Source organism: Hyaena hyaena, unplaced genomic scaffold (assembly GCF_003009895.1).
Source record: "Hyaena hyaena isolate Hyena2069 unplaced genomic scaffold, ASM300989v1 scaffold_3, whole genome shotgun sequence".
Taxonomy (NCBI): domain Eukaryota; kingdom Metazoa; phylum Chordata; class Mammalia; order Carnivora; family Hyaenidae; genus Hyaena; species Hyaena hyaena.
Window position 1 is genome coordinate 926,775 of NW_024080635.1, and position 24,364 is coordinate 951,138.

Here is a 24,364-nt window from a genome sequence, read left to right on the forward strand (position 1 = left end):
ATGTGCTCCCATGCATCAGCATTTCTGTATCTCTTGGGTAAATTCCTAGCAGTGCTATTGCTGGGTCATAGGGGAGTTCTATTGTTAGTTTCCTTAGGAACCTCCACACTGTTTTCCAGAGGGGCTGTACCAGTTTACATTCCCACCAACAGTGTAGGAGCAGGCAACCCCCTTTAAAACACAGGTCTGTTTCTGCAGCATCCTAAGGAAATAAGATTTTTAGTCAACTATGTATGCAAACTCTTAAGACAGTGAGCTGAAGGGACAGAAGAGGGACCTGCCTTTATTCTATGTGCTGTCACACGATTTGAATTTGGTAATCATTCTCTAAAGAATCTCTCTGGTGATCTCAATGAAAGGGGCACATTCATACACTATCCGCTGCAGTGTAAATGCACACTCTTTGGAAAGCCATTTGGCAGTACACTTCAAGACTTACAAACAGGCTTAAACCTTTAAACATACAAAGTCCACTCCTAGGGAATCCCCCTAATTAAGCACTCCCAGGGAAAATATAGTCTTATAGCATCTAAGGTTATAGTAATAGAAAATACCTAATACAGGGGCGCCTGGGTGGCTTAGTCGGTTAAGCGTCCAACTTTCGCTTAGGTCATGATCTCATGGTCCTTGGGTTCAAGCCCCGCGTCGAGCTCTGTGCTGATTGCCATCTCAGAGCCTGAAGCCTGTTTCAGATTCTGTGTCTCCCTCTCTCTCTGACCCTCCCCTGCTCACACTGTCTCTCTCTCTCTCTCCTAGAAATAAAAAAAAAAAAAGAAAAAGAAAATACCTAATACAAAGGCTATGATAAACTACAGTTATGTCACAACCCTTCATTGCAAAGTTATGTAGCCAGTTGTGATAACAGTGTCATTAATGTGGAGAGTGTTTACAGGCTAGTAAACAAACAAAGCAAGGTTTTCAACACTCAGACACTGGGTTCACAGCCACACACAAGGTTACACACAGGTGAACAAAGGCTAGAAGAGAATGAGCGTGAAAGTGGAAAAAAGTTTTGGGTAGTGAGTTGCAGTTTATTTTTTCTCAATACACTTCCTATAACATTACTTCATTACTTGGGCAGTTCTTAACAAGCCTTTTGAATATGGAAAGGAGAGGAAGCCCACAGCAGCAGGTGTGAGAGGGCTGCCCCCATGTGCAGGGTTCAGGTGCAACCAGGAGGAAAGCCAGCCGGGGGGGGGGGGGGGGGGGGCAAACTCGGTTCTAGAAAGCAACTCGGACCTGCCTTTCTCCCTTCGTCTTCCCAGCCGTGTTCTGCGGGGATCCTGGCATCCCAGCCCGCGGGAGGAGAGAGGACCGAGGCTTCTCCTACAGGTCGTCCGTCTCCTTCTCGTGCCAGCCCCCTCTGGTGCTGGTGGGCTCCCCACGGAGGTTTTGCCAGTCCGACGGGACGTGGAGTGGCACCCAGCCCAGCTGCATAGGTAAGAAGTGGTCTGGGGCAGAGCGTCCCAGCTGATGGACACTTCTCTCAAGCCCAGGACGATGCCCTTCCTTCCCTGTCCTCGGTGGTCTCATTTACAAAAGGGAACAACAAGCCCTCCGCTGAGCTTCTTAGCACAGGGAGTGATGCTGAAATAGCCAGAGTGAACTTGCTGCCAGCGATCACACAGCCCAGGGGTAAGACTCAGGTGGAGCTGTCAACAGGTGGGGAAGGCAGGATCTGGCTCCGTTTTCCCACCTACCCCTACTTCTCAGAGTGAGCAGAGGCGACGAAAGCTTCAGGGCCCATGTGGTCTGTTTCTTTGTTTCGCAATCCAGACCCGACGCTGACCACATGTGCTGACCCCGGTGTGCCGCAGTTTGGGATACAGAACAATTCCCAGGGATACCAGGTAATGAGGTCAGCCAAGATCGGGCTTTCCTGCCTCCTGTCCCTTCCTATCAGCTTCAGAGGACTCGGGGATCTGCCTTGGGACAGCACCAGGGGGAAACAGGACCATGGACGCTGGAGTCAGGAAGTGTTCTGCCTCTTTGAACCGTGCCACACAGGAGCCCCATTCAGAAACAGACAGCACTTACGTCAATCCGAAAACCTGATGTGCAAGGGCAGACTCTCACATAGTGACACCAGCACATCCCAGCAGCCCTGTGTGGATGGGGCAGGTGGTTATGGAGAGACAGAAATGAGTGTGACAGACTGCCTTCTGTCCTCACGGCCCCTCACAGACACAGGGTGTAGACAGAGTAGCAGGAGCGAGCAAGGGCCACACGGGAGGCAGGCTCCATGGGCACCTTCCAGGAGGAGACGGGCTTCCTTACAGACACATCTCAGAATGAGCCCCCGGAGAAGGAAAGGATCTGGACAGCCTTGGATGGGACACACAGAATAGAGGACAGAAAGCAGGAAAGTGTGGGTGTGTTCGAGGCAGGACAATTAACGGGAGCCCAAGATGTGCGCAGAAGAAATGGCACATTGGGATCCAGCCAAAGAATGTGGCTCATTCACTCAATCTTTATTCACTTAACAAACATCTCCCAGCATAAACTTTCCAGGTGCTAGGAATACAGTGGGGAGAAGACAGGCCTGGCACCCACACTAGAATGCTCTCTGTTTGGTGACAATGAACAGGATAATTTTTGACAACAATAAGCACTACATACCCTATAAAATAAAGGGGTGTCACAGGGTGGGTGGCTATTTTAGGAAGTGTGGTGAGGGAAGAGCCCTCCTGAACTTGAACTGTGGCCTCCGTGATGAGGAGGGCCAGCCCTGGGCAGAGCAGGGCGGGCATTTCTGGCAGAGGGAGCGGCCAGTGCAGAGGGGCGTCAAGGCAGGGGAGTGCTTAGCAGGTTGGAGGACTGGAAAGTGGGTGAGCCAGCAAGTCCAGAGTGTTGTGAACAGAGGAGATGAGGCCAAAGAACTGGGTGAGGTTTGGAAATGGGGCGCTGTCTTATGAAGTTAAATATTCACACACGCTGTGACCCAAAAGCTGTATTCCTGGAACCTAAGCCCAAAGACACTCTTGCACATGTTACCAACCTATGAGAGAAATTGTTGTAAAGTCACACAATGACGTATTAACAGGGCAGATGAACACACTATAGCTCTACACAACGCAGCATGGGGGCCGCCTGGGTGGCTCGGTTGGTTAAGAGTCGCCTGACTCTTAATATCGGCTCAGGTCACAATCTCACTGTTCATGAGTTCAAGCCCTGCGTCAGGCTCTGCACTGACAGTGCGGAGCCTCCTTGGGATTCTCTCTCTTTCTCTCCCTGCCCTTCCCCTGCTCTCTCTCTCTCTGTCCCTCTCTCAAAATAAATTTTTTAAAAAATTATAAAAAGTAACATAGTATGGGATGACAAACATGGTATGATGCTATTTCTATAAAGATTAAAACTAGGAAAAACATATTGCTGAGAGATATATGTGCATATGTGTAATTGGGTTATTTTTTAACAAAGCAAGGAAATTAAAACCACAAAATTCAGGGCAGTGGTTACCACACGGCACGGGGGAGGCGGGGGGGAGGTGCAGAGGAACAGGGCAGGGAAGGAGCATGCAGATGGTGACAACTGTGTCACTAGCGTTCTAGCCTTTACATGGAGGGGTGTGCTCCACTTAAGATGTACAGTTCCTTATGACAGATCATTTCTCTGTGTGTTCCATATAGTTTTTTGCATGCACCGAATGTCACATGATAATTTTTGAGAAGAGAGAGCCATGGGCCAGGTCACCTAGGGCCCTTGAAGCCACAGTGAGCATTTTGGATTTTATTCTAAATGTCACAAGAGACCATCTGAGGTGACTCTGATCCAGCATTGGCTCGCTGCGAAGAGAGTGAATAATGGAGGTTAAGGACGAAGGCACCAGACAAGTAGGACACTATTGCAGTGGCTCAGGAGGAAGGAGATAATGACGGTGACATAGGGAGAAGTGAACGGGTCAGGATGAGCTTTGTAGGCAGAACCAGAGGACTTGATGGATTGGAGGGACAGGCTGGAGCAAATCGGGGAATCAAGGCTGACTCGAGGGTTTTGATTTGCACAACCGGACGGTCAGAAGTGCCGTTGCTAAATGAGATGATGAAATTCAAGACATAGCAGTCAGGCCTGGAGGAAGGGAGTGGAAGTCAAGAGTTTCACTTTGTGATTGAGTTTGCTCCCGTACGTAATAGGAACACGGGAGTGTTTTGAGCTGGGAAATAGTGAAATCCGAGTTGCAGCCTGGGAAGCTGATCTGGTCACCCCGTGCCACGTGGATGGCAGAGGGAGAGACAGAGCCGGCTGGTGGACAGTGAGGGCTGGTGGAGGGTGAGGGTGGGGAAACGACTGAGCAGATGTGGAGATGGCGGGAAGGTGCCAGTTCGGCCCGACAGATACTTAAAAAGCAAGTGCCAGATGCAGCTATCTGGAGAGAAGACCAGTCTCCCTTCCTTAAGGAATAAATCGATTCATAGAAAAAAGAGACACACACAAGCAATGATTCCGTTTGGTGCAGTGCTTCAAACGTATAAAATGCTTTCAGATCGACCACTGCATTTGAGTGTCACCGCACTGTGCTGTAGGTGTGGCAGGGCTGGTCACCCCACGCCCTCCACCAGAAGACTAAGGCATCGAGTCCCCTGCAGCCTGTCACTCAGTGAGCGGACATAGAAGCCAGAACTCCGATCAGGGTCCTCTGATTCTGAGTCAGGCACTCTGTCTGCCACAGCAGAGAGTGATCCGTCCAGTAAGAGCATCGATCTGGCTCCGGGGGTTGGGTGAGGGCTTGTGGAAAAGGCGGAATGGAAGCTGCCTCAAAGGGTAGATGATATTTAACCAGCAGAGAAGGGGAAGTAGGACTTTGCAGGTGGAGACAAGTGTGTGGGCAGGAGCTGGGTCCGAGCGAAAGTAAGTAGGCAAGCGACAGGGTATGAAGCCTCGCTGGGTAGAAAGTGATCAAGGAACTTTCCCGCCTCCCCGCAGGTCGGAAGCACAGTGCTCTTCCGCTGTCAAAAAGGTTACCTGCTTCAGGGCTCCACCACCAGGACCTGTCTCCCCAACCTGACCTGGAGCGGAACGCCGCCCGACTGCGTCCGTGAGTGCAGACCTCCCCTGCACCCCACGGCAGTTCCTGCTGGCAACACGTTATCCCCCCCCCAGCCCGCCCCCAGCCGGGCGTCGAGAGGACATGCCCCAGTGTCCTGAAGGACAGGGAGCTCATGACTTCTCATTGGGACCAACATCACGCTCTTTGTAGTCCTTATCCCGTGGGGCCTCACGGAAGACAGTTCTACAGAAAAGCCTTTCTGATATTTGAAGGCAATTCCTGTGCCTTCGCCAAAAAGACTTTCCAGTGGCAGCAGAAACTAACAGCTACAAGGTCAGCCCTCAGGATAAAAGACTGCAGGCTTTTGACCATAATTACTCCTCTTCCCCCGGGAAGAGTGCTGCAGTACCCCCAGACTGACTAAGCCGGTATCCACATCGACTCCATCCTAGCCATTTGTATAGACATCAAGACTGGGGTTGGGGGAGGGGTGCTGGACATGAGAGGGGCCTAGAAAGGAAAGGAAGGGGATGTTCCATCTAGGAAGGGGGATAGTCAGAAGGCCTCCTGAGGACCCCAGTCCCCTCGGTCCAACACCGTCTTTCCTCTCGTCCAGCCCACCACTGCAAGCAGCCAGAGACGCCAACCCATGCCAATGTCGGGGCTTTGGACTTGCCCTCCATGGGCTACACGCTCATCTATTCCTGCCAGGAGGGCTTCTCCCTCAAGGGTGGCTCCGAGCACCGCACCTGCAAAGCAGATGGCAGCTGGACAGGCAAACCGCCCATCTGCCTGGGTGAGTGTACCTGCTCGGTGAGCCTCTCCAGCCAGGGGGGGGTGGGGGTGGGGAGGACAAAGGTGACAGCTGAGGTTGAGTGAAAGATGGCAAAAGAGAAGGAAGAGGGGCCCCTGAGTGGCCCAGTTGGTTAAGCCTCCAGCTCTTGATTTCAGCTCCGGTCATGATCTCACTGTTCATGAGTTCAAGCCCCACATCAGGCTCTGCTCAGACAGCATGGAGCCTGCTTGGGATTCTCTCCCTTTCTCTCTCTGCCCCTTCCCACTCCCGTTCTCTCTCTCTCTCTCTCTTCCTCTCTCTCTCTCTCTCTCTCTCTCACTCTCTCTGTCTGCCTCTCAAAATAAATAAAAAATTTTTTAAAAAGGAAGAAAGAGATATGGTTTCCAGGACCTGGATCCTGCTTCTGATTTTCTGAGGTACTGAGCTTCGGAGATGAAACCAGAGCGGTCAGCCCTCTAGAGAAGCACATGGTGAAGCCACCCCAAGTTTTACTCTGCTACCTTCTCCCGGGATTATATGTCATCAGACAGAAAACGTTTTCTTCCACCAAACCAGAACGACTCGTTGCACATACTATAACCTTGATAAAACAGCACCCACCCGCAGATCCCTCGGGATTACCAAAATGCCCCAAACCTTCCTCCTCCTTGTCTTCATTCATTCATTCTGTTTATTGGGCATCATCACTATGCATGTCCGTGCTGGGGATAGGAGATTGGAAAGTGACAGACACAGACCTGCCCTAAAATAGCTCACGTTCAGCTGCAGAAAACAGACTTTATCAAATATAACCATACCTTCAGGAACATAGCAATGCACTGAATGCTGTGGGGATGAGGAGGAAGGGGACCAATTCATCCTATCTAGGGGAGGAAAGAAATCAGGGAAGGCTTCCTGAAGAAGGTGATCTGAGCCCAGCCTTAACAGAAGGGTCACGCAAGGATAAAGGATCAGTTTGGTGCTGGAATGGACTTAAACTCTCTCTTACAGATGCTGATCTCACCATATTTCAGGTACTAAGTAAAGTCTAAGCACTTTGTGTGCACTAACTCATTTAATCCTTACAAGCATCCTATGAGGCAGGAGCTATTCATATTTAATACATGAGGAAACTGAGACACAGCGAGGTTAAGCAACATGCCCAGGGTCACCAGCTGGAAAAGGGAAAGTGCTGAGATTCAGACCCTGAAGATCTAAGTACTTTGCAGTTCTGTCGTTAGAGAGAAAGTATCAGGGCCACAGCCTTTATCGGGGCCAGAATGTAATATTATTCTTGTATTTTCACTGTATGAATTGTACATTTATTTTACTTATGAAAAGTAATATTTGTTTTCCATACTCTTCTAGAGTACATTTAAGTTTTTATTGTGATAATATATGCATAATATAAAATTTACCATATGAACCATTTTTAAGTGCACAGCTCAGTGGCATTAAATACATTTACCACACCGTGCAGCCGTCACCACCATCCATCTCCAGAACTTTCTCATCTTCCCAAACAGAATTCTGTCCCCATTATCATTTGTCTCAAGATACTTTCTTTATTTTCCTATTGATTTCTTCATCAATCCATTGGTTGCTCAGGAGCATCGTATATAATCTCCACATATTTGTGAGTTTTCCAGTTTTTTTTCTTATAATTCATTTCTAGTTTTATATCATTGTGGTCAGAAAAGATGCTTGATGTGATCTCTATCTTCTTAAATTTATTAAGAATTATTTTGTAGCCTAACATATGATCTGTCCCAGAGAATGTTCCCTGTGTACTTGAGAAGAATGTGTATTTGACTGCTGGTGGATGGAATGTTCTGTAAATGTCCATTAGGTCCATCTGATCTCGTGTGTAGTTTAGGTCCAGTGTTTTCTTGCTGATTTACTGTCTGGATGATCTATCTGTTGTTGAAAGTGAGGTATTGAACTCCTCTACTGTTACTGTATTGCTGTCTATTTCTCCCCACAGATTTGTTAATATTTGCTTTATATATTTAGATGTCTTGATGTTGGGTGCATAAATATTTTTAACTGTTATATCCTTGTGATGAATTAACCCTTATAATTATCTAATGAACTTCTTTGTCTCTTGCTACAGTTTTTGGCTTAATGTCTATTTTGTCTAATATAAATATAGCTTCCCCCTCTCTCTGTTGGTTTCCATCTGCATGGATTATCTTTTTCCTTCACTTCACTTCAGCTACGTGTCCTTAAAAGTCAGTCCCTTGTAGGCAGCATATAGTTGGGTCTAGAATTTTTGTTTGGTTTTTGTTTTGTTTTGTTTTGTTTTGTCCACTCAGCCACTCTCTGTCTTTGGATTGGAGAATTTAGTCCATTTACATTTAAAGTAATTTTGAGGGGCCCCTGGATGTCTCAGTTGATTAAGCATCCAGTTTCAGCTCGAGTCATAATCTCACGGTTCATAAGTTTGGACCCCATGTGGGGCTCTGTGCTGACAGCTCAGCCTGGAGCTTCGGATTCTGTCTCCCTCTCTCACTGCCCCTCATTGCTTGCATTCTCTCTCTCTCTCTCTCTCTCTCTCTCAAAAATAAATAAACATTAAAAAAATTATAGGGGCACCTGGGTGGCTCAGTTGGTTAAGCCTCTGACTTCAGTTCAGGTCATGATCTCACAGTTCATGAGTTCAAGCCCCAAGTCGGGCTCTGTGCTGACAGCTCAGACCTGGAGGCTGCTTTGGATTCTGTGTCTCCCTCTCTCTCTGCCTCTGCCCCCACTCACACTCTGTCTCTGTCTCTTGCTCTCAAAAAAAAATTAAAAAATTTTTAATTATAAAAAATTAATTTTTTATAAGTATGAACTTCCTATTGCCATTTTCTTAATATTTTTCTGGCTGCTTTGTAGTTCCTTTCTTCTTTCCTCACTCTCTTCCTTTGGAATTTTATGAGTTTCGGTAGTGGTATGCTTTGATTCATTTCTCTTTAGCTTTTGTGTATCAACTATAGGTTTTTTTGTGTGTTTCCTTTGAGGCTTACATAAAACATCTTATAATTATAGCAGTCTTTTTAAAGCAAATAACAACTTAACTTTGAGTGTATACAAAAGCTCTACATTCGTACACTCCCTTCCTACACTTTATGTTTTTGATATCACAATTGAGTTTTTATATCATGTATTCATTAACAAATTATTGCACCTATAGGTATTTTTAACACTTTTGTCTTTTAACCTTTACACTAGTGTTATGACTGATTTACCCACCACAATTACAATATTAGAGTATTCTGGATGTAACTATTTATCTTTCTCAGGGAGTTTTCTACATTTATATGTTTTTATGTTTAGATCTTTTCTTCTACTTGAACTCTTACTGTTGAACCATGTATAGCCGTACATTGAGTGTGTCCATGGGAGGGGGGAACTCAGGAGCCTCCTATGTCACCATCTTGGTCTGGAGTCTCTTCAAGAGTTCTTTATATATCTAGAATTTAAGACCCTTATCAGACATAAGATTTGCACATTTTTTCTCCCACTTTATGGGTTGTCTTTCACTTTCTTTATTTTTAAATTTACAGTACTTTCTCCTTTATTTCACTCCTCACCTAAAATGAAATTAGACTATCAATTTTAAGCTCCACTTTAGTCCTGTGTTACATTGTTGTTTTTCTTTTTTCAAATATGGGAGGTATTTTTATAGCCTTATTGAGATATAAGTGTTATATTAAACTGCACACATGTAATGAATACAATGTGATGAGTTTGGATTTCTTTGCCTTCTTTTGATATCCTTTTGAACACAAAAGTTTATAATTTTAGTGAACTCCAATTTATATTTTCTTTGCTTGTTTATGTTTTCATATCATATCAAGAAACCATTGCCCAATCCAAAATCATGAAATCTTATGCCTATTTTTTCTTCTAAGTGGTTTATAGTTTAGCTCTTAGGTTTATTTGGGGGCGGGGGGTGCAGCTGGTTGTTTGGGATCCAAATTCATTCTTTTGCATGTGGATATCCAGTTATCCCAGCACCATCTATTGGACAAACTATTCTTCACTATTCTTCATTGAATTGTCTTGGCACCCTTATCAAAGATCATTTGACCATAAATATGTGAGCTTATATCCATTTTATCCATTGATCTGTATAACTGCCTCTATGACATCACACTACAGGTCTGATTACAATAGCTTTATAATGAATTTTGAAGTTGGGAAGTGTACATCTTCCTTTTTGGACTTCTTTTTCAGGATTGTTTTGGCTCTTCTGAGCCCCTTTTATTTCTATATGAATTTGAGGATTAGATTTTGAAATTCTGCAAGAGATTTTGGCAGGGATTGTGATAAATCTGTGGGTCAGTTTGGGGAGTGTTGCCATCTGAACTATATTAAGTCTTCCAATCCATGAACTTGGGATGTCTTCCTCTTCATTTAAATCTTTAATTCCTTCTAACGATGGTTTTCAATTTCAGCATAAGTCTTGCACTTCCTTGTTTACATTTATTCTTAAGTATTTTATTGTTTTTGATGCTATGATGTACTTATATATAAAAATACAAAATGCTTTAGATGCAGTTAAATTTTACCTCAATCCCTTACTGTGTGATGTTGGTCAAGCCTCTTCACCTCTCTGCCTCTTAATGAGTTTCTCTTCTATAAAATGGAGACAGTAAACTCTACCTCACGGGGATTTTTTTTATTAATTTTTTTACATGTTTATTTATTTATTTTGAGAGAGAATATGAGCAGAGTAGGGACAGAGAGAAATGAAGAGGGAGAATCCCAAACACTGTCAGCGCAGAGCCCAACACAGGGCTCAATCTCAACAACTGTGCGATTATGATCTGAGCCAAAATCAAGCATTGGACACTTAACTGACTGAGCCCCCAGGCACCCCTCTACCTCACAATTTTGAGAGCAGGAGTAAATGACATAACATGAAAAACATCGCCTAGCACAGCTCCCAGCCCACAAAATGCTTATCATCCCCCTCATTTTATAAAACCTAACATGATAAAGGCATTTTATTCATAAATGTGCTTTCACTGAGCTATTGTGAAAAATTTCTCCACAGCATTCTGTATACCCAAACATAAGCAGACCTCCAGAGTCAGAAGATTATGGTAAAACCCTGGCCTCCTAAAGGAGACAGTAGGGAGAGTCTGCCCTTTCTTGGTGACAAGACAGATATTTCTTTTGTTTCTGTGTCAAAGAAGGGAAGACATTAACATTAGCTGACCGTGACCTCATTTATTCAGCATAGACCTATAAAGTATGTTTCAATATTTGCCCATGTTTCCAGTGACGAGAGACTCTTGAGTGGTAAAGTAACTAGTCAAGGTCACACATCATTAAGTAGCACTGCTGGGACCTGAACCTAGACTATCTGGCTCAGGCCCTTGACTGAAATTTAGCATTTCCTTTAATTTGGAATGTAGACAGAAACCCATAATAGTGTTTACAACACCTGTAACTTTGTCACCGGTAAAAATTGCAGAGCTTTTCATATTATATTACAATTATTACTGATACCATGAAATATTGCATATGTTCCTGACTACTTCAGGATTATGGTAGTGACTGGTCCTGCTGCTAGATCCTGTCATTTAATGCAATAACAAAGAGTCACAGATCTACCTGCATCCTAATTCTTTGTTTAATATTTAAATGACTATAATTTATGAAATATATTTCCTTTTAACTTTGTTTTATTATTCTGAGAGGGGTCCATAGCATCACCAGACCATCAAAGTATCCACTCCCAGTCTAAAGAGGATGAGTCCAAAGCAAGATCTCAAAGAACCCACTGACCTAATGTCAGAGAGGTGGCCATTATTTTTCCAATAAAGTGTAGACCAGAGGCTGAACCTATTTTCCTCCACTCTCTTTCCCCAGCAGAGGTGCGGCCTAGTGGGAGACCCATCAACACTGCCCGAGAGCCACCACTCACCCAGGCCTCCGGTAGGTATGGTTCAGATCTTTGGCTCAAGAAACTGGCTTCCTTCACCTAGTTAGCCAGAAACATGCACATGCCTTTCCAAATACTCAATGAAACAGTATGAAAACTGTCTATAGAGCCAAACAGAAACCTCATCCAGAAGAGAGAGCCCGAGCCTTCCAGAAATACATCCAGAGCTTTGAGCTTGGGAGCCACTGATTACCACAAGCCCAGCCCCCACTCCCCACCCAGCACAGCACTGGCCAGTGTGTGATCATACAGACACAAAGACCCAAGTCCTGCCCAGGGAGCTTCCTGGAAACGGTTACATTTTTAATACAGGTATTGTATCTTTAAAAGTGTGATGTCCAGAACTGGGCACATAACTGCAGGTGTGGCCCGACTAATGCAAAACTATTATAGACTATCTTATCCTTTTTCGAACTTTATGGTTTTATGCACCACATTAGTGTATCATACAAGAAGGAAACTAGATTTGGCATCATATTCAGCTCTAGTTCCATTTTGGTTCATCAGAGGGTCAGAGCATCCCACCATCCTCCCCCGTGTTAGGTGTTGAGGGAAAACAATCTCAGTGAGTGAACTGGGATGAGCCATCAGGTGGCCACAATCCTACCAATGCACATACAAGTCCCTCTCATATCTGCTCCTCAATTCCTCCAGTTCCTGGGGATGTTTTTGCCAAGAATTCCCTATGGAAAGGGGCCTATGAGTACCAGGGGAAGAAGCAGCCGGCCATGCTCAGAGTGACTGGCTTCCAGGTTGTCAACAGCAAGGTCAATGCCACCATGATCGACCACAGTGGTGTGGAGGTGCACTTGGCTGGTAAGGAGCAGGCCACCCCCTTGAAAGCCTGGGTGTGGCAGGGGTGAGCAGGTCCACGTCCTCTGCAAGGATGAGTCTACTGTCATCTCATCCTCATGTCCTGTGGGGACTTATCTGATGGGGGGGGGGGTGGAGATAATGCGCCTATTCATCTTTGTTTGCATGATAAAACCACCAGGGACTAAAATGAAGTGGTTACATAACAAACATTAATAACTTGAATATAAAAGCACTCCTAACTAAAGAGGAAAGAGACTAATATCCTTAAAATTGAACCAGAAAATAGGGACAGAGAACTCCCAGAAGCCATAATAAGCAAAAGAAAATACACTTTTCAGCAGTAATCAAAAAACTGAAATCAAACACAAAATGTCATTTTTTACTTATCCCACTAAGATTTTTTTTAAGTGATAGATAAACTTTAGTGCTGGTCAAGGTCAAGTGAAGACACTGATGCAGTGGTGGCCAAAGCATGAAACAGTGCAATTCTAGAAAACAGTTTGCCAATTTGTGTCAAGATCTTTGAAAATTAGTGAACCCATTAATTATATTCCTAAGAATTTTTATCATAAAAAATAGGTATGGAAGGAGTCAAACATTTATGAATAAAGCACACTCACATAACAGGGCGATTTGTATTACATCAAAACTGGAAAGGGAAAATTGTCCAGAAATAATGAAATGGATATATGAATTATAAGATATCTGATAGACCAAATAGTTTGCCAGTTTGGGGGGAAAATGGACCCGTCATAGTGCATGTAAAATGTGACTCCAGTTTTTAAAGGAAAAATTATATTCACAAGAAAGAAAATTGGAAGTAATTACACCAAAATGTGAACAGTGACAATTTCTTAGTGATATCAGGAATGAGTTTTATTTTCTTCCTGCATCTCTGCATTTTCCAAAATTTCCCCAATTTTCAATCTTTCTATAATCAAAAAACTCTCAGAAAACAAATGTAAAGATAAAGGCATGCGTGAGCGAATGAAAGCACACACAGTAATACACAACCCACATACAATCATATCTGCCCATTCATGCGTGCGCACACCAACACAGCTGAGCAGTTGGGTTCACTCATTTGCTCCAAGACATAGTCGAAAAGACGCGCACATAATCCTGTGCACGTGCCTCCTGCACGTGCCTCCCACACCCACCAAATTGTAAAACATACTCATGTGTTAACTGACACATTAACATATGCAAAGTCATACTCACTTTATTCTGACGTGTGTGTGCATGTGTTCAAAGGGTCACAGTCACAAGCCAATGATTTAGTTCTATAACACACATACATATATTCTTGCACATCCTCACATCCAGCCCATGCAAACTCACGGGCAAGAGTATACTTACCTACTTATGGTTATGCATGGAATGTTTATATCAACATCTGCATGTGAAATCCCACCGGGACACTCACACCCACATGCCCACAAATGTGGGCTTGGGGATTTTTCCAGCTCTTTAGTCTACTCTCCAAACTTTCTTTTCCCAGGAATTTACAAGAAAGAAGATTTCCATCTCCTGCTCCAGGTTTACCAGATCACAGGACCTGTGGAGATCTTTGCGAATAAGTTCAAAGATGACCACTGGGCTTTAGATGGGCATGTAAGTTCAGCAAAATCTCAGTCGTTGACCTTCCTGACCCATCCCCGATTCCCAGATCACTGGCAGGGAATGGGGAAGAAGAGAAACTCGTAGGATCAACCTGGAAACTCGGGGGGTTTTCTTTGAGGCCAGGACTGGGGGCAAGGGAGCCCTTGCCTGCTCGTGAAGTGGGTAAAGGAAGAGATAAAGGGGCCAGGAGGCTGAGTGTCCAGAGGGCCAGCACATCTGAGTGATGTGGAGTGGGTTCTGATGTTAGAGCACAAAGCAAGGAACTAGAGGTCAGCAGTGTAGGAGTGAATTCAAGCAAGCTGGAGGTAATGACACGGTGCTGCGATGAGGGAAAAGATGGTGGGTCCCTGGTGACTACCTCAAATATCGCTTCACATTTGAGGATGTGGGTTACAGATGATGCAGCACAGCTAGAGAGACCAAGACAGGGAAGGAGATATGGCTTTCTTGCCTTCCCTTGTAGGGAAGACTTACCACATTCTAGGGCATTCTTCAGGCAGGTCCTCAGTGATGCTCCTCTTCCAATTTCACAGGAGGGGAGTTGAGCATCATGTCACATATCATGCCCTCGGCTTCCCTGTCTTGGATCTTTGCTGCTGGAAATGGAAGGCTGGGCAGGAGGGAGAGGTCACCGAGGCCTGAGTAGCAGAGAGCTGAGGAGTCAGGGTGCATCCTCAGGGACAAGACAGCAGGTGGCCGACCGTGGCTTTCGTGACTTTGCTTTACAAATACATAAGGCTGGCTCAGTCAGTAGAGCATGAGACTCTTGATCTCAGGGTTGTGAAGTCAAGCCCCACTCTGGGCACAGAACTTACTTAAACATGTAAGGAGAAACAAGTGGCTTCCCCCAAGGGCTGGCACATCTGGTTAGTTCCTTGGTATTCTTGAGAGTATCCTATGGACCCTCCCACCCTTGAAAACTCCCTTGGGTAGCCAAGACCCGGCTGCTTCAATAGCAGTCATCCAGAAGCTATGCGAGAACAACAGACTCCACCATGCTGGGAGGGTCGCCAGGGGTGAGAGAACAAGGGGCCAAAGTTAGGAGATGGGGCTCGGAGTGCAGGCCAGGGGCTAGAAGCGGCGGAGCTGTGGGAGGCCAAGCTGCCGGAGCTGCTTAGGACAACAGCCAACCAGCAGGCCTACTTCTGTGGCCACCATGCATGGTTTGGGGGCACAGGTGGGGCAGTCTGCCTAGAGCTCAGTGCATGGAGGATCCCACCCTGGGGATGGAGCAGGCGCTGGAAGGCACACGGTAGCCAAGCACCCCCAAAGCATACCCGTGACTGAGCAGCGCTCAGGTTTTGTGTCTGCACAGTGGCAGAAGGAGCCAAGAAGATGTCCACATCCCCCGTTGAATTAGTAGCTGTTCAAACAGTGGTGAACCTTCCAAAGTATGTTAAATCTGCTGGGCACGTTTTAATCACAGCTCAGGGTCCCATGGGCTTTTGACAGTCCGTTTTCACGACAGCGGTAACAGTGTTCTAAGCGCCTTCTCTGCATGAACTCACGCCGTCCTCACAGCCACCCTACACACCAGTACTGTTGTCACTCCCGCCTCACAAATGAGAGGCCCACACCGATGAAGCCATTCGACCAGGAGACAATCAAGCGCCTCCCGCCTCCTACAGTCATGTCTCAGGGCGACAGTGGAGTGTGTGACCGCCCTGTGAGGGTGTCGGGCTCTGCCCAGCATGCCCCCATCTCACCTCACCACCTCTGCCCTCACCTCACCTCACAGGTCTCCTCAGAGTCCCCCGGAGGCACCTTCATCTACCAAGGCTCCGTCAAGGGCCAAGGCTTTGGGCAGTTCGGCTTTCAAAGACTTGGTAACTAGCATTTGTCCCCTGGAAGGGTGCGCTGGTGGGGCGGGGGAGACACTGAGTACTGGGGCAAGGGATTGGAGTTCAAAAGCCAGATCCAGGGGTCCTTAACCATTTGGGGGTCACGGCCACCTTTGAGATTTTAATTAAGCTTATGGAATATGTCCCCAGAAACAACCACATATATGTAATATGCTCAGTCTTTGCCAAGACCAGCCTAGAGTTCAGACCCCCCCAGCTTAAGGGACATTGAGTCTCAGATACAGCCGCCAGCAACACCAGCCGGTCAGCCCTGGGCATTGCCCAGACACCCCTAAACAAGCAGACATGGGGTTCTCAGGGGTGCCTTTACTCACCTTGCCTGAGCAGTCCCGGAAGGTGGTTCTCCCCTGGCACCTCTACCCCACCTGCTACACATCATCGGCATCCAGTGTCCTCACTTCCTCACTGGACTTGACCCAGAGCCCCAGTCAGAGCCTCAGACTCTAGTCGGAGGAGGTCACCTGGCTTCTCCGAAGTGGTGGGTGGGGAGGCAGGAGGCAGTCATGGGAGCTCAAGAGCCAGCTCCACGCATCCGGGTACTGACACCCACCATTGCCAGGGGCGCTGCCTGCATTTTCTCACAGCTCTGACCTTCCGTGTCTTAAGCAGAAATCTGCTTCCCCGTGGCTCCCCCTCCACACTGCTCCTGCCCCAGAGGTGTTCTTAGGCCCCCCCCCCTTGTGAGCAGCGTGGAGTAAGACCTCTCTCTCCTCCATAGGGCAGCCCCTCAAGTGCTTGAAGACAGTCCCCTGGCCCCTCAGCCCCACACGCCAGAGTCCGCCTTCACCGCCGATGCCCTGTCTCCTGAGGCAGATCTGTCCCCTCTTGGAGCCACTTAGCGGGGGCAGTGTTGCCTCTCTGTAGTCTCCAGAGCCCTCCCAGCCTTGTGCCAGGAGGGCCAGAGCAAAGGAGGAGAGACCGTCCCCAAGCCATTCAGCACCTCCTGTCCCCCCGCCACCAGAGCAGTTGGCCCTCACCTGTTTTGCATTGTGGCTTCCTTGTAAGCTTTTATCTGATAAAAGGTTCCAGTGGCCGAAAGAAGTTTCGAAACTTCTGAAGGGCAACACCTTTGTTAGATTTTATCCTGGCACATGGTTTTAGCCTCTCTGGCAGATCAGCTTCCACAGGACCGATGGTGTCCTTTGCATAGGCCCTGTGAAGTCTTCTGGGGGGGAGGGGGGAGAATGTCTGAGTGTGGGGGGAGGCAGCTGCAGGAGGCCACATCCCTAGGCACAGCCACACCTCCAGCTGGGGCCGTCCCCTCAGATCGTGTGTCTGTGAGCTGAGGTTTATGCTCTGGGACTTTGCAGACCTCAGGCTGCTGGAGTCCGACCCCGAGTCCATCGGCCGCCACTTTGCTTCCAACAGCAGCTCGGTGGCAGCCGCAATCCTGGTGCCTTTCGTCGCCCTCATCATTGCAGGCTTCGTGCTGTATCTCTACAAGCACAGGTACAGTGGAGGAAGGCGGCCTTGGGGGGGGTGGTCTCCACGGGGGTGGGGGGCCGGAGGGCAGGCCCCTTCCCCCACCCCAGCCTGCCCACAGCCTTCCTGGCTCAGGAGAGCTGTCACCCTGGGAAAGGAAGACACGACCTCTTTCCTCCCTCTCCCCCTTCAGACCCCTGAGCCTCTCTCTTTTTATGTTTTGGTCACTCTCTCTCTTATTCCCAGGAGGAGACCCAAAGTTCCGTTCAATGGCTATGCCGGCCACGAGAATACAAACGTTCGGGCCACATTCGAGAACCCAATGTATGACCGCAACATCCAGCCTACAGACATCATGGCCACCGAGGCGGAGTTCACAGTCAGTACAGTGTGTACAGCGGTATAGCCACCAGGCCTGGCTGCCACCGCCGCCGCCACCGAGAGCCCCGCCTCCGGCAGCCGGTGAGAGGGGGTGTGGGCGGCAGATGCGTAGTGGGCTTGCGCACGGAGACGCCCACTCCCACTGAGCGAGGCGCTTCCCTACGCCTGTAGTTAAATCCATTAGGTGGGAAAGTGAGGTAGGGAAAGGAGTTCATTTGGCCAAGGTCACACACCTAGTAAGTAGCAGGGTCAGAACCCAATCCCAGCAGGCAGACTCCAAAGACTGGGCCCTTAGCCATGGGGTTTGGCAAAATGTCCAAGTAGGATGTATTAGTGAGGCGTCTCCAGAGAGAGTGCTAGATGTATGTATACATACGTAATGCGTACCTAAGATATACATACCTATCTATGTGTGTAGATGTATATGTATATACACATATATGCTCATCTCTATATAAACATCAAAATATCTATATCCATATAGAAAGATGTATGTATACGAGATATAGAGATATCCACATAGAGACGTGTATACATTGTATATATACATACATAGAGAGAGAGAGGGAGAAAGAGAGAGATTTAGTTTAAGGAATGGTTCACATAATCATGGGGCTGGCCTGCAGCCAGTCTGAAGTCTGGCTGAAGTCCACAGGGCAGGCCTGCAGGCTGCGAATTCCCTCAGGAGTTGATTTAATCTTGATCCAATGGCCATGTGGAGGCAGAATTCCTTTCTCTTCAGGGACCTCAGTCTTTTCTGCCAGGGCCTTCAACTGATTGGACAAGGCCCACCGCCATGGGGTAGGTAATCCGCTTTACTCAAAGTCTACGGATTTAAATATTAATACACCTAAAAAATTCCTTCACAGCAACACTTAGACTGGTATTTGACCAAACAACTAGTGTTTGACCAGAGCTTTGGCAAGTTGACATATCAAATTAACCATCACCTAGAGCATAATAGATGGGCTGACACAATCTCTGCCCACCTCCAATTCTCCCCTCCCTTCTTGGTGTCCATTTTCTACTCTAGATTATTTCTCTTGCTTAAGTCTCAGCTTATAATTGTAGGTATTGAGATAATTTATAGATGAGATCAAAATTATTTTCAGAATATATGAAGGCAACTATTGAATACAAATAATTAAAGTATTGAGTTTTTCTGCATCCTTTTACATCCATCTGAAACAAACATTTAAAGAAGGAAGAGAAGTTATTCTAGAATTCCAGAATTAGTTCTGAGGTTTCATGTCTATGATCCCTGTGATTTCCTACTCAGAACTCGTACAAATAGAGAGCAAAAAAGAAAACATAAAATCCCCTCTGATGACATAAATCAGGCCTCATCGGTGATTAGTTAATGACTCTGAACTTCGAGTTGCTGAATTACTGAACAGTATAAGAAAGAAACCAGAATGCCCTCTGCATAACTCTCACCCCAAGCCCCACTCCCTATCTCCGGCTCCACTGGGTCCCCGCGCCTGTGTGCACAATGTGTCACCTCTGGATCATGTGCAGTTAGTGGCTCCAAGTCTAAGGAGCCCTCAGAATCGCCCATCATCAGCAATCAGGGCCTCAGAATATTCCGCCCAGCCCACAGCTCTCCAGTGGGGCTCTTCTGGTGAGGGACCCACCTTGTCCTGCCCAGCGTAGGAACACAGCAAAAACACAGAGAAAGCTTCTCTGGGTTTGTGGAGGTGATGTGTGAAAAATCACATGAACACACACACCTCTCTTTAGAATGAGTAATTAATGCTTAAAGGAACAGCTGAAATTAAAATAACCTGAAATAGGCAACTCATGGAGGCCTGTAAGGTCAGTGAGTCAGGGGGCAGGGGGCAGGGCTGTGCTATGGCTTTCACGGACCCTTTTCCTCCATTAAAAAATAAATATTAGATGTGATACTTTACAACTGTATTGTTACAAAGATTAATATAACCCAGCCTGGCCTGATTATTACATGTCCATGATTATTATTCCGATTTTGAAAGAATCAGATTTTGAAAACCATTTTCCTGGGCCCCTGAAAGTGCGGTGCCCCATAGGCCTTGGGTCTCCCGTGCCTAATGGGTAAGTCGATACCACCAGGGGAAAAAGACAATATTGGGAAAACGTATGTTCTGCTGTGTGTACTCCTCACCTCCACCCACCCTCGGTTCGGGAAGATCCAAGGTCAAGGCAACTAATTTACTTCTTTCCCCTTTATTCCTCTTTGCTTTGCCTCTTTTCTCTTGCCTGCTTCCGCCCCCACCTCACCCCACCCGCCTCTCTTGTTTACAATCCCCGGCACCATCCGTTGGTGCCCAGTTCTCCAGGGGACAGGCAGTAAGCCCCCTGAGCACAGTGCCCGGTGCCCATCTTCGTCTGTCTCTCTGCCTGTGTCTGCTACTGCTGGGACTTGGGCCCTCGCCCCGCCACCACCTGTACCCGCCTCCCCAGAGAAGACTCCCACTGGGCCCCGACCTTGGGGCAGTCCAGGAAGAGGAGCTGCGGACGGTCGCAGGAAGCCTATGGATTTAAAACAGCAAAGCATCTTGTGGACGTGTGTGTATGGGCCCAAGCACACACAGACACACACGCCTCTCCTTCATTTGAGTCCTGTGCAAGAGACCGCGGAAGCTTAAAAAAAGAGAAATGTTTGTGAAAGATGCCCCATGCCACGCTCCCCACAAACACAGAGAAGAGGTGAAGAGGAGGGTGCACGTCCCGTCCGCCCTGCGTGTGAGGACGCGGCGAAGGTGTCAGCAGGTGGTCAGTGTGTAGAAGCCAGCCATCTACAAGTGGACGTTCTCCTCTACAGAGTGACAGCAAGGATTACCCCAAGGGCAGAAAAACGTCTTGAGGAGTACTTTGGAAACCAGTTTGTTTTTTCCAACAGAATTGTATTGAGTTCTAAACCCAGTGAGTTAAAAAGTCATTCTGGGTCCTGGGAAGCACTGGGGAAGAAGGGTGAGTTGGGGGAGGTATGGCAGGAATCTGGCCTTGAGTCCAAGGTCAAATCTGGCTGTCAACTGACAAAGAGAAGAGAAGCGAGGCTGTGGCCCAGACAGAGATGTCACGTCGGCAGCATCGGGAAGGTGCTGACACAGGAGAGCAGGCCTATCCCAGTGTCTAAAAAATCATGGCTGCCATGTGTAGAGTTTCTTCTCTGTGCCTGACACTTTAGGTGTATCATTTCTAGACCTTACAACAACGCAAAATATGGGAATTGTTATTCCTGTTTTATAAATGAGAAAATAGAAGCCCGGAAAGGTTGAAGAGACGTAAGCCACACAGTAAGTGTGGAGTCAGGATGCTAACCCAGGTGGGTCTGACTCCAAAGTCCACTACACCAGCTGCCAGAAACCCAGGTCTAAAAGGGAACCGATTCCAGGGAGGAGCAGGTGAATCTCTCTAGTAGCACTGTGGCCGGGCCAGTGGGCCGGGCCGAGGACCTGTGTGTCCTGTCTGGGTTCCTCTCCCCATCCGGGCAGCATCAGGGAAAGGGACCACACCCAGCCTCCTGGAGCTGCTGCTGCCCCCTTGGCTCCCAGCAGCCCCTCGCCACAGCAGACCGAAGCCTGGGAGCTCCTGAACAGAAAGAATGCAGTGAATGAAAGTCATTCTCTCCAGCTCCTTGCAAGTAGATTTGATTAATATAAGTTCCATTGTGCTTGGGTCCTTATTGAATTCCATATAAGTAATGTTGGGACACTAGCAAGTTTAGGAATCAAACTGTGGCATTAAGAGCCATGTTCTCTGTCCTCGGGAAGGTCCCCATGGGCTTAAGCACCCGTGCATGCATGACATGCTGGCCTGAGATGTTCCTATCACATACTGAAAGAACAAATCGAAATGGAAGGGAGTGGAGTGGCAGGGACGCCTGTTTTTAAACACATGAGATGATCTGCCTCATGGTAAGAGGGGCCGGAGTACAGGGAGAGGCATCAGTTTCCAGCAGATGGGACGGGGGCTGGCAAGGCGGGAGCCCCATGCCACCCATACCCGCTCTGGGTCACAGCATCCCTGGGCTTGGCGGGAGAGGGCCAACCAGCCCCACACAGTCAAACACTCATCTCTCTCTTCCCGGAAACAAATGCAGGAAGTTCTTTGGCTGCTCCCTTCCTCCCTTCTTTCACTCCGCCCCAACCCGCAAGTGACTCCTCCTCCAGCCCTGCGCCCGCCCCCTCCCCTGTGTCCCCGGAGATGCCCAAGGAGCACATGCCAGGCGGGCGCCCAGCACTCTGCTGTGCGTTACTGTTTCCCACTTCCGGCATTCTCGCACCACCTCCAGAGACTAGCCCCTCACTCACCACCCACACCACATACCCACCGCCATCCCATGAGGAGAAAAAAAAAAAGTAAAACAAAAACAAACAAAAAAATCTTTTGTACAGAGATATATTTTTATGATACAAAGTTTGTACAGTACCAAAAAAAAGAAAAAAAAGGTGTACATTTTTTTTTCATTATTGTAGGTAAATGGTAGTGGAAGCCTTTTTTGTAAATGTAATAAAATGTATAAATATGGTTTTCAGAAAACATCAAGGACTGTAAATATGTAATCTACACACCTTCTCGGCTTGTCTGCAGTATATACATTTAATTTATCTGTCTCTGTATATGAGGCTTCCCCTGGGGTCCTGCATTATGGTACTTTCCTGAATTTGAAAGCAATTTTAAATTTTTTGAATTCAAATAAAATATAAATTTTTGCATTGGTTTCTTACATTTCAATGGCCTTTTTCATGGCTAGGGGACAAATGTTTCTTGGGGAAGGGAAAGAAAGACACATTTGCGGCCAGATGCCAAGAGTGGAAATGTGGAAACCTTCCATATACAAAAATTAACACAAAATGGATCACATACCTAAACCTAAGACCTAAAATATAAAAACCTTACAAGAAAACATGGAGGAATGCTTCATGACATCCAATTGGTGATGATTTATTGGATATGACACCAAAAGCACAGGCAACAAGAGAAAAAAATAGGTAAATTGGACTTCACCAAATCTGAAAACTACTTCAAAGCACACAATCAACAGAGTGAAAAGGTAACCTATGGAATAGGAGAAAATATTTGCAAGTCATATACTGATAAGGGAACAATATTCCCCCAAAATGTAAAGAATTCCTACAATTCAACAACAACAAAAAAATAGGTCTGATGTTAAAATGGGCAAAGGGCTTGAACAGACATTTTTTCAAAGAACATATACAAATAGCCAACAAGCACATGAAAAGTTGCAAAACACCACTCATCATTAGGGAAATGCAGTCAAAACCATGGTGAGATGCCACCTCACATCCATTAGGAATGATTCTGTGAAAAACACAGAAAAGAGGCACCTTGGTAGCTCAATCGGTTAAGCGTCTGACTTGGGCTCAGGTCATGATCTCACAGTTTGTGGGTATGCACCCCACTTGGGGTTCTGTGTGGTCAGCTCAGAGCCTGGAACCTGCTTTGGATTCTGTCTCCCTGTCTCTCTCTGCCCCTCCCCCACTTGTGTTTTCTCTCTCTCTCTGTCTCTCAAAACTATAGAAACATTTTTAAAAAACACAGAAAATACCAAATGTTGGTGAGGATGTAGAGAAATTGGAGCTCTTCTGTAGTGTTGGTGGGAATGTAAGATAGTACAGCCACTATAGAAAACAGTATGGAGGTTCCTCGACAAATGGACCACTATATGATCCAGCAATTCCTCTTCTGAGCATATATCCAAAAGAATTGAAAGCAGGGTCACAAAGAGTTATATGTATACCCAGGTTCATAGCAGCATTATCTGCCATAGCTTAGGGGTGGAAGCAGCCCAAATGTCAACTGACAGATGAATGGATACACAAGATGTGGTGTACACACACAATGGAATAATAGCCTGCAAAGGGAAGAAAATTCTGATACATTCTACAACATGGATGAACCTTGAGAACATTGTGATGAGTGAAATGAACAAGACAAATACTGCATGAGTCCACTTATACAAGGTGTCTAGAATAGTCAAATTCATAGGAACAGAAAGTAGAATGGTGGTTGCCAGAGGCTGGAGGGAGGGGAAAGTGAGGGTTGTTTAATGGGTACAGAGTTTCCAGTTTACAAGATGAAAAAATTCTGGAAATTGGCTGCACAACAATGTGAGTATATTTAATAATATGGAACTATATACCCTTAAAAATGGTTGAGATGGTAGATTTTGTGCTATGTGTATTTCATCACATTTTCAAAAAATTAAGTTATAATAAAGTCCAAATCAGCTCAGGATGGGAACCTGGGGACAAAAAAGAACTGTCTCCCTTCAGGGACAGGGTTTGGCCTCGATGGAAGAGATCAGGCTCTAAGGATTGCAGCCTAAAGGGCAGGTGGCGTAGGCAGCAGGAAATGTACAGTAGAGAAAGGCCAAAGCAAGGGAAAGCATGCAGGTAAGTACAGGAGAGGGAAGGAGGTGCCGGGAGCCACACCAGCCTCTCTGGATGGCAGTCACAGCAAGGAAATGGCAGTGTTTGCAGCTCCTGCCATGAGAAATGAAAACTGGTATCTCCTTCTGCTACTACTGGCTCATGTTGGTTATAAGCCTGCTGATA

General features: G+C 46.7%; 1 protein-coding gene across 1 annotated transcript in view; it reads left to right on the plus strand.

Annotated features, from left to right (window-relative positions):
- The window catches only part of CSMD2 (CUB and Sushi multiple domains 2), a 597,675-nt gene extending 577,506 nt beyond the window's left edge, over nucleotides 1-20,169 (plus strand). Inside the window, exons 61-71 of the mRNA XM_039231736.1 lie at nucleotides 1,266-1,439; nucleotides 1,777-1,850; nucleotides 4,924-5,035; nucleotides 5,604-5,783; nucleotides 11,631-11,693; nucleotides 12,355-12,516; nucleotides 14,018-14,130; nucleotides 15,878-15,965; nucleotides 17,312-17,450; nucleotides 17,670-17,885; nucleotides 20,112-20,169. Coding sequence (XP_039087667.1) covers nucleotides 1,266-1,439; nucleotides 1,777-1,850; nucleotides 4,924-5,035; nucleotides 5,604-5,783; nucleotides 11,631-11,693; nucleotides 12,355-12,516; nucleotides 14,018-14,130; nucleotides 15,878-15,965; nucleotides 17,312-17,450; nucleotides 17,670-17,829 — 1,265 coding nt within the window. The 3' untranslated portion in view covers nucleotides 17,830-17,885; nucleotides 20,112-20,169. The remainder of the gene's footprint in view (nucleotides 1-1,265; nucleotides 1,440-1,776; nucleotides 1,851-4,923; nucleotides 5,036-5,603; nucleotides 5,784-11,630; nucleotides 11,694-12,354; nucleotides 12,517-14,017; nucleotides 14,131-15,877; nucleotides 15,966-17,311; nucleotides 17,451-17,669; nucleotides 17,886-20,111) is intronic.
- Nucleotides 20,170-24,364: the final 4,195 nt, after the last annotated feature.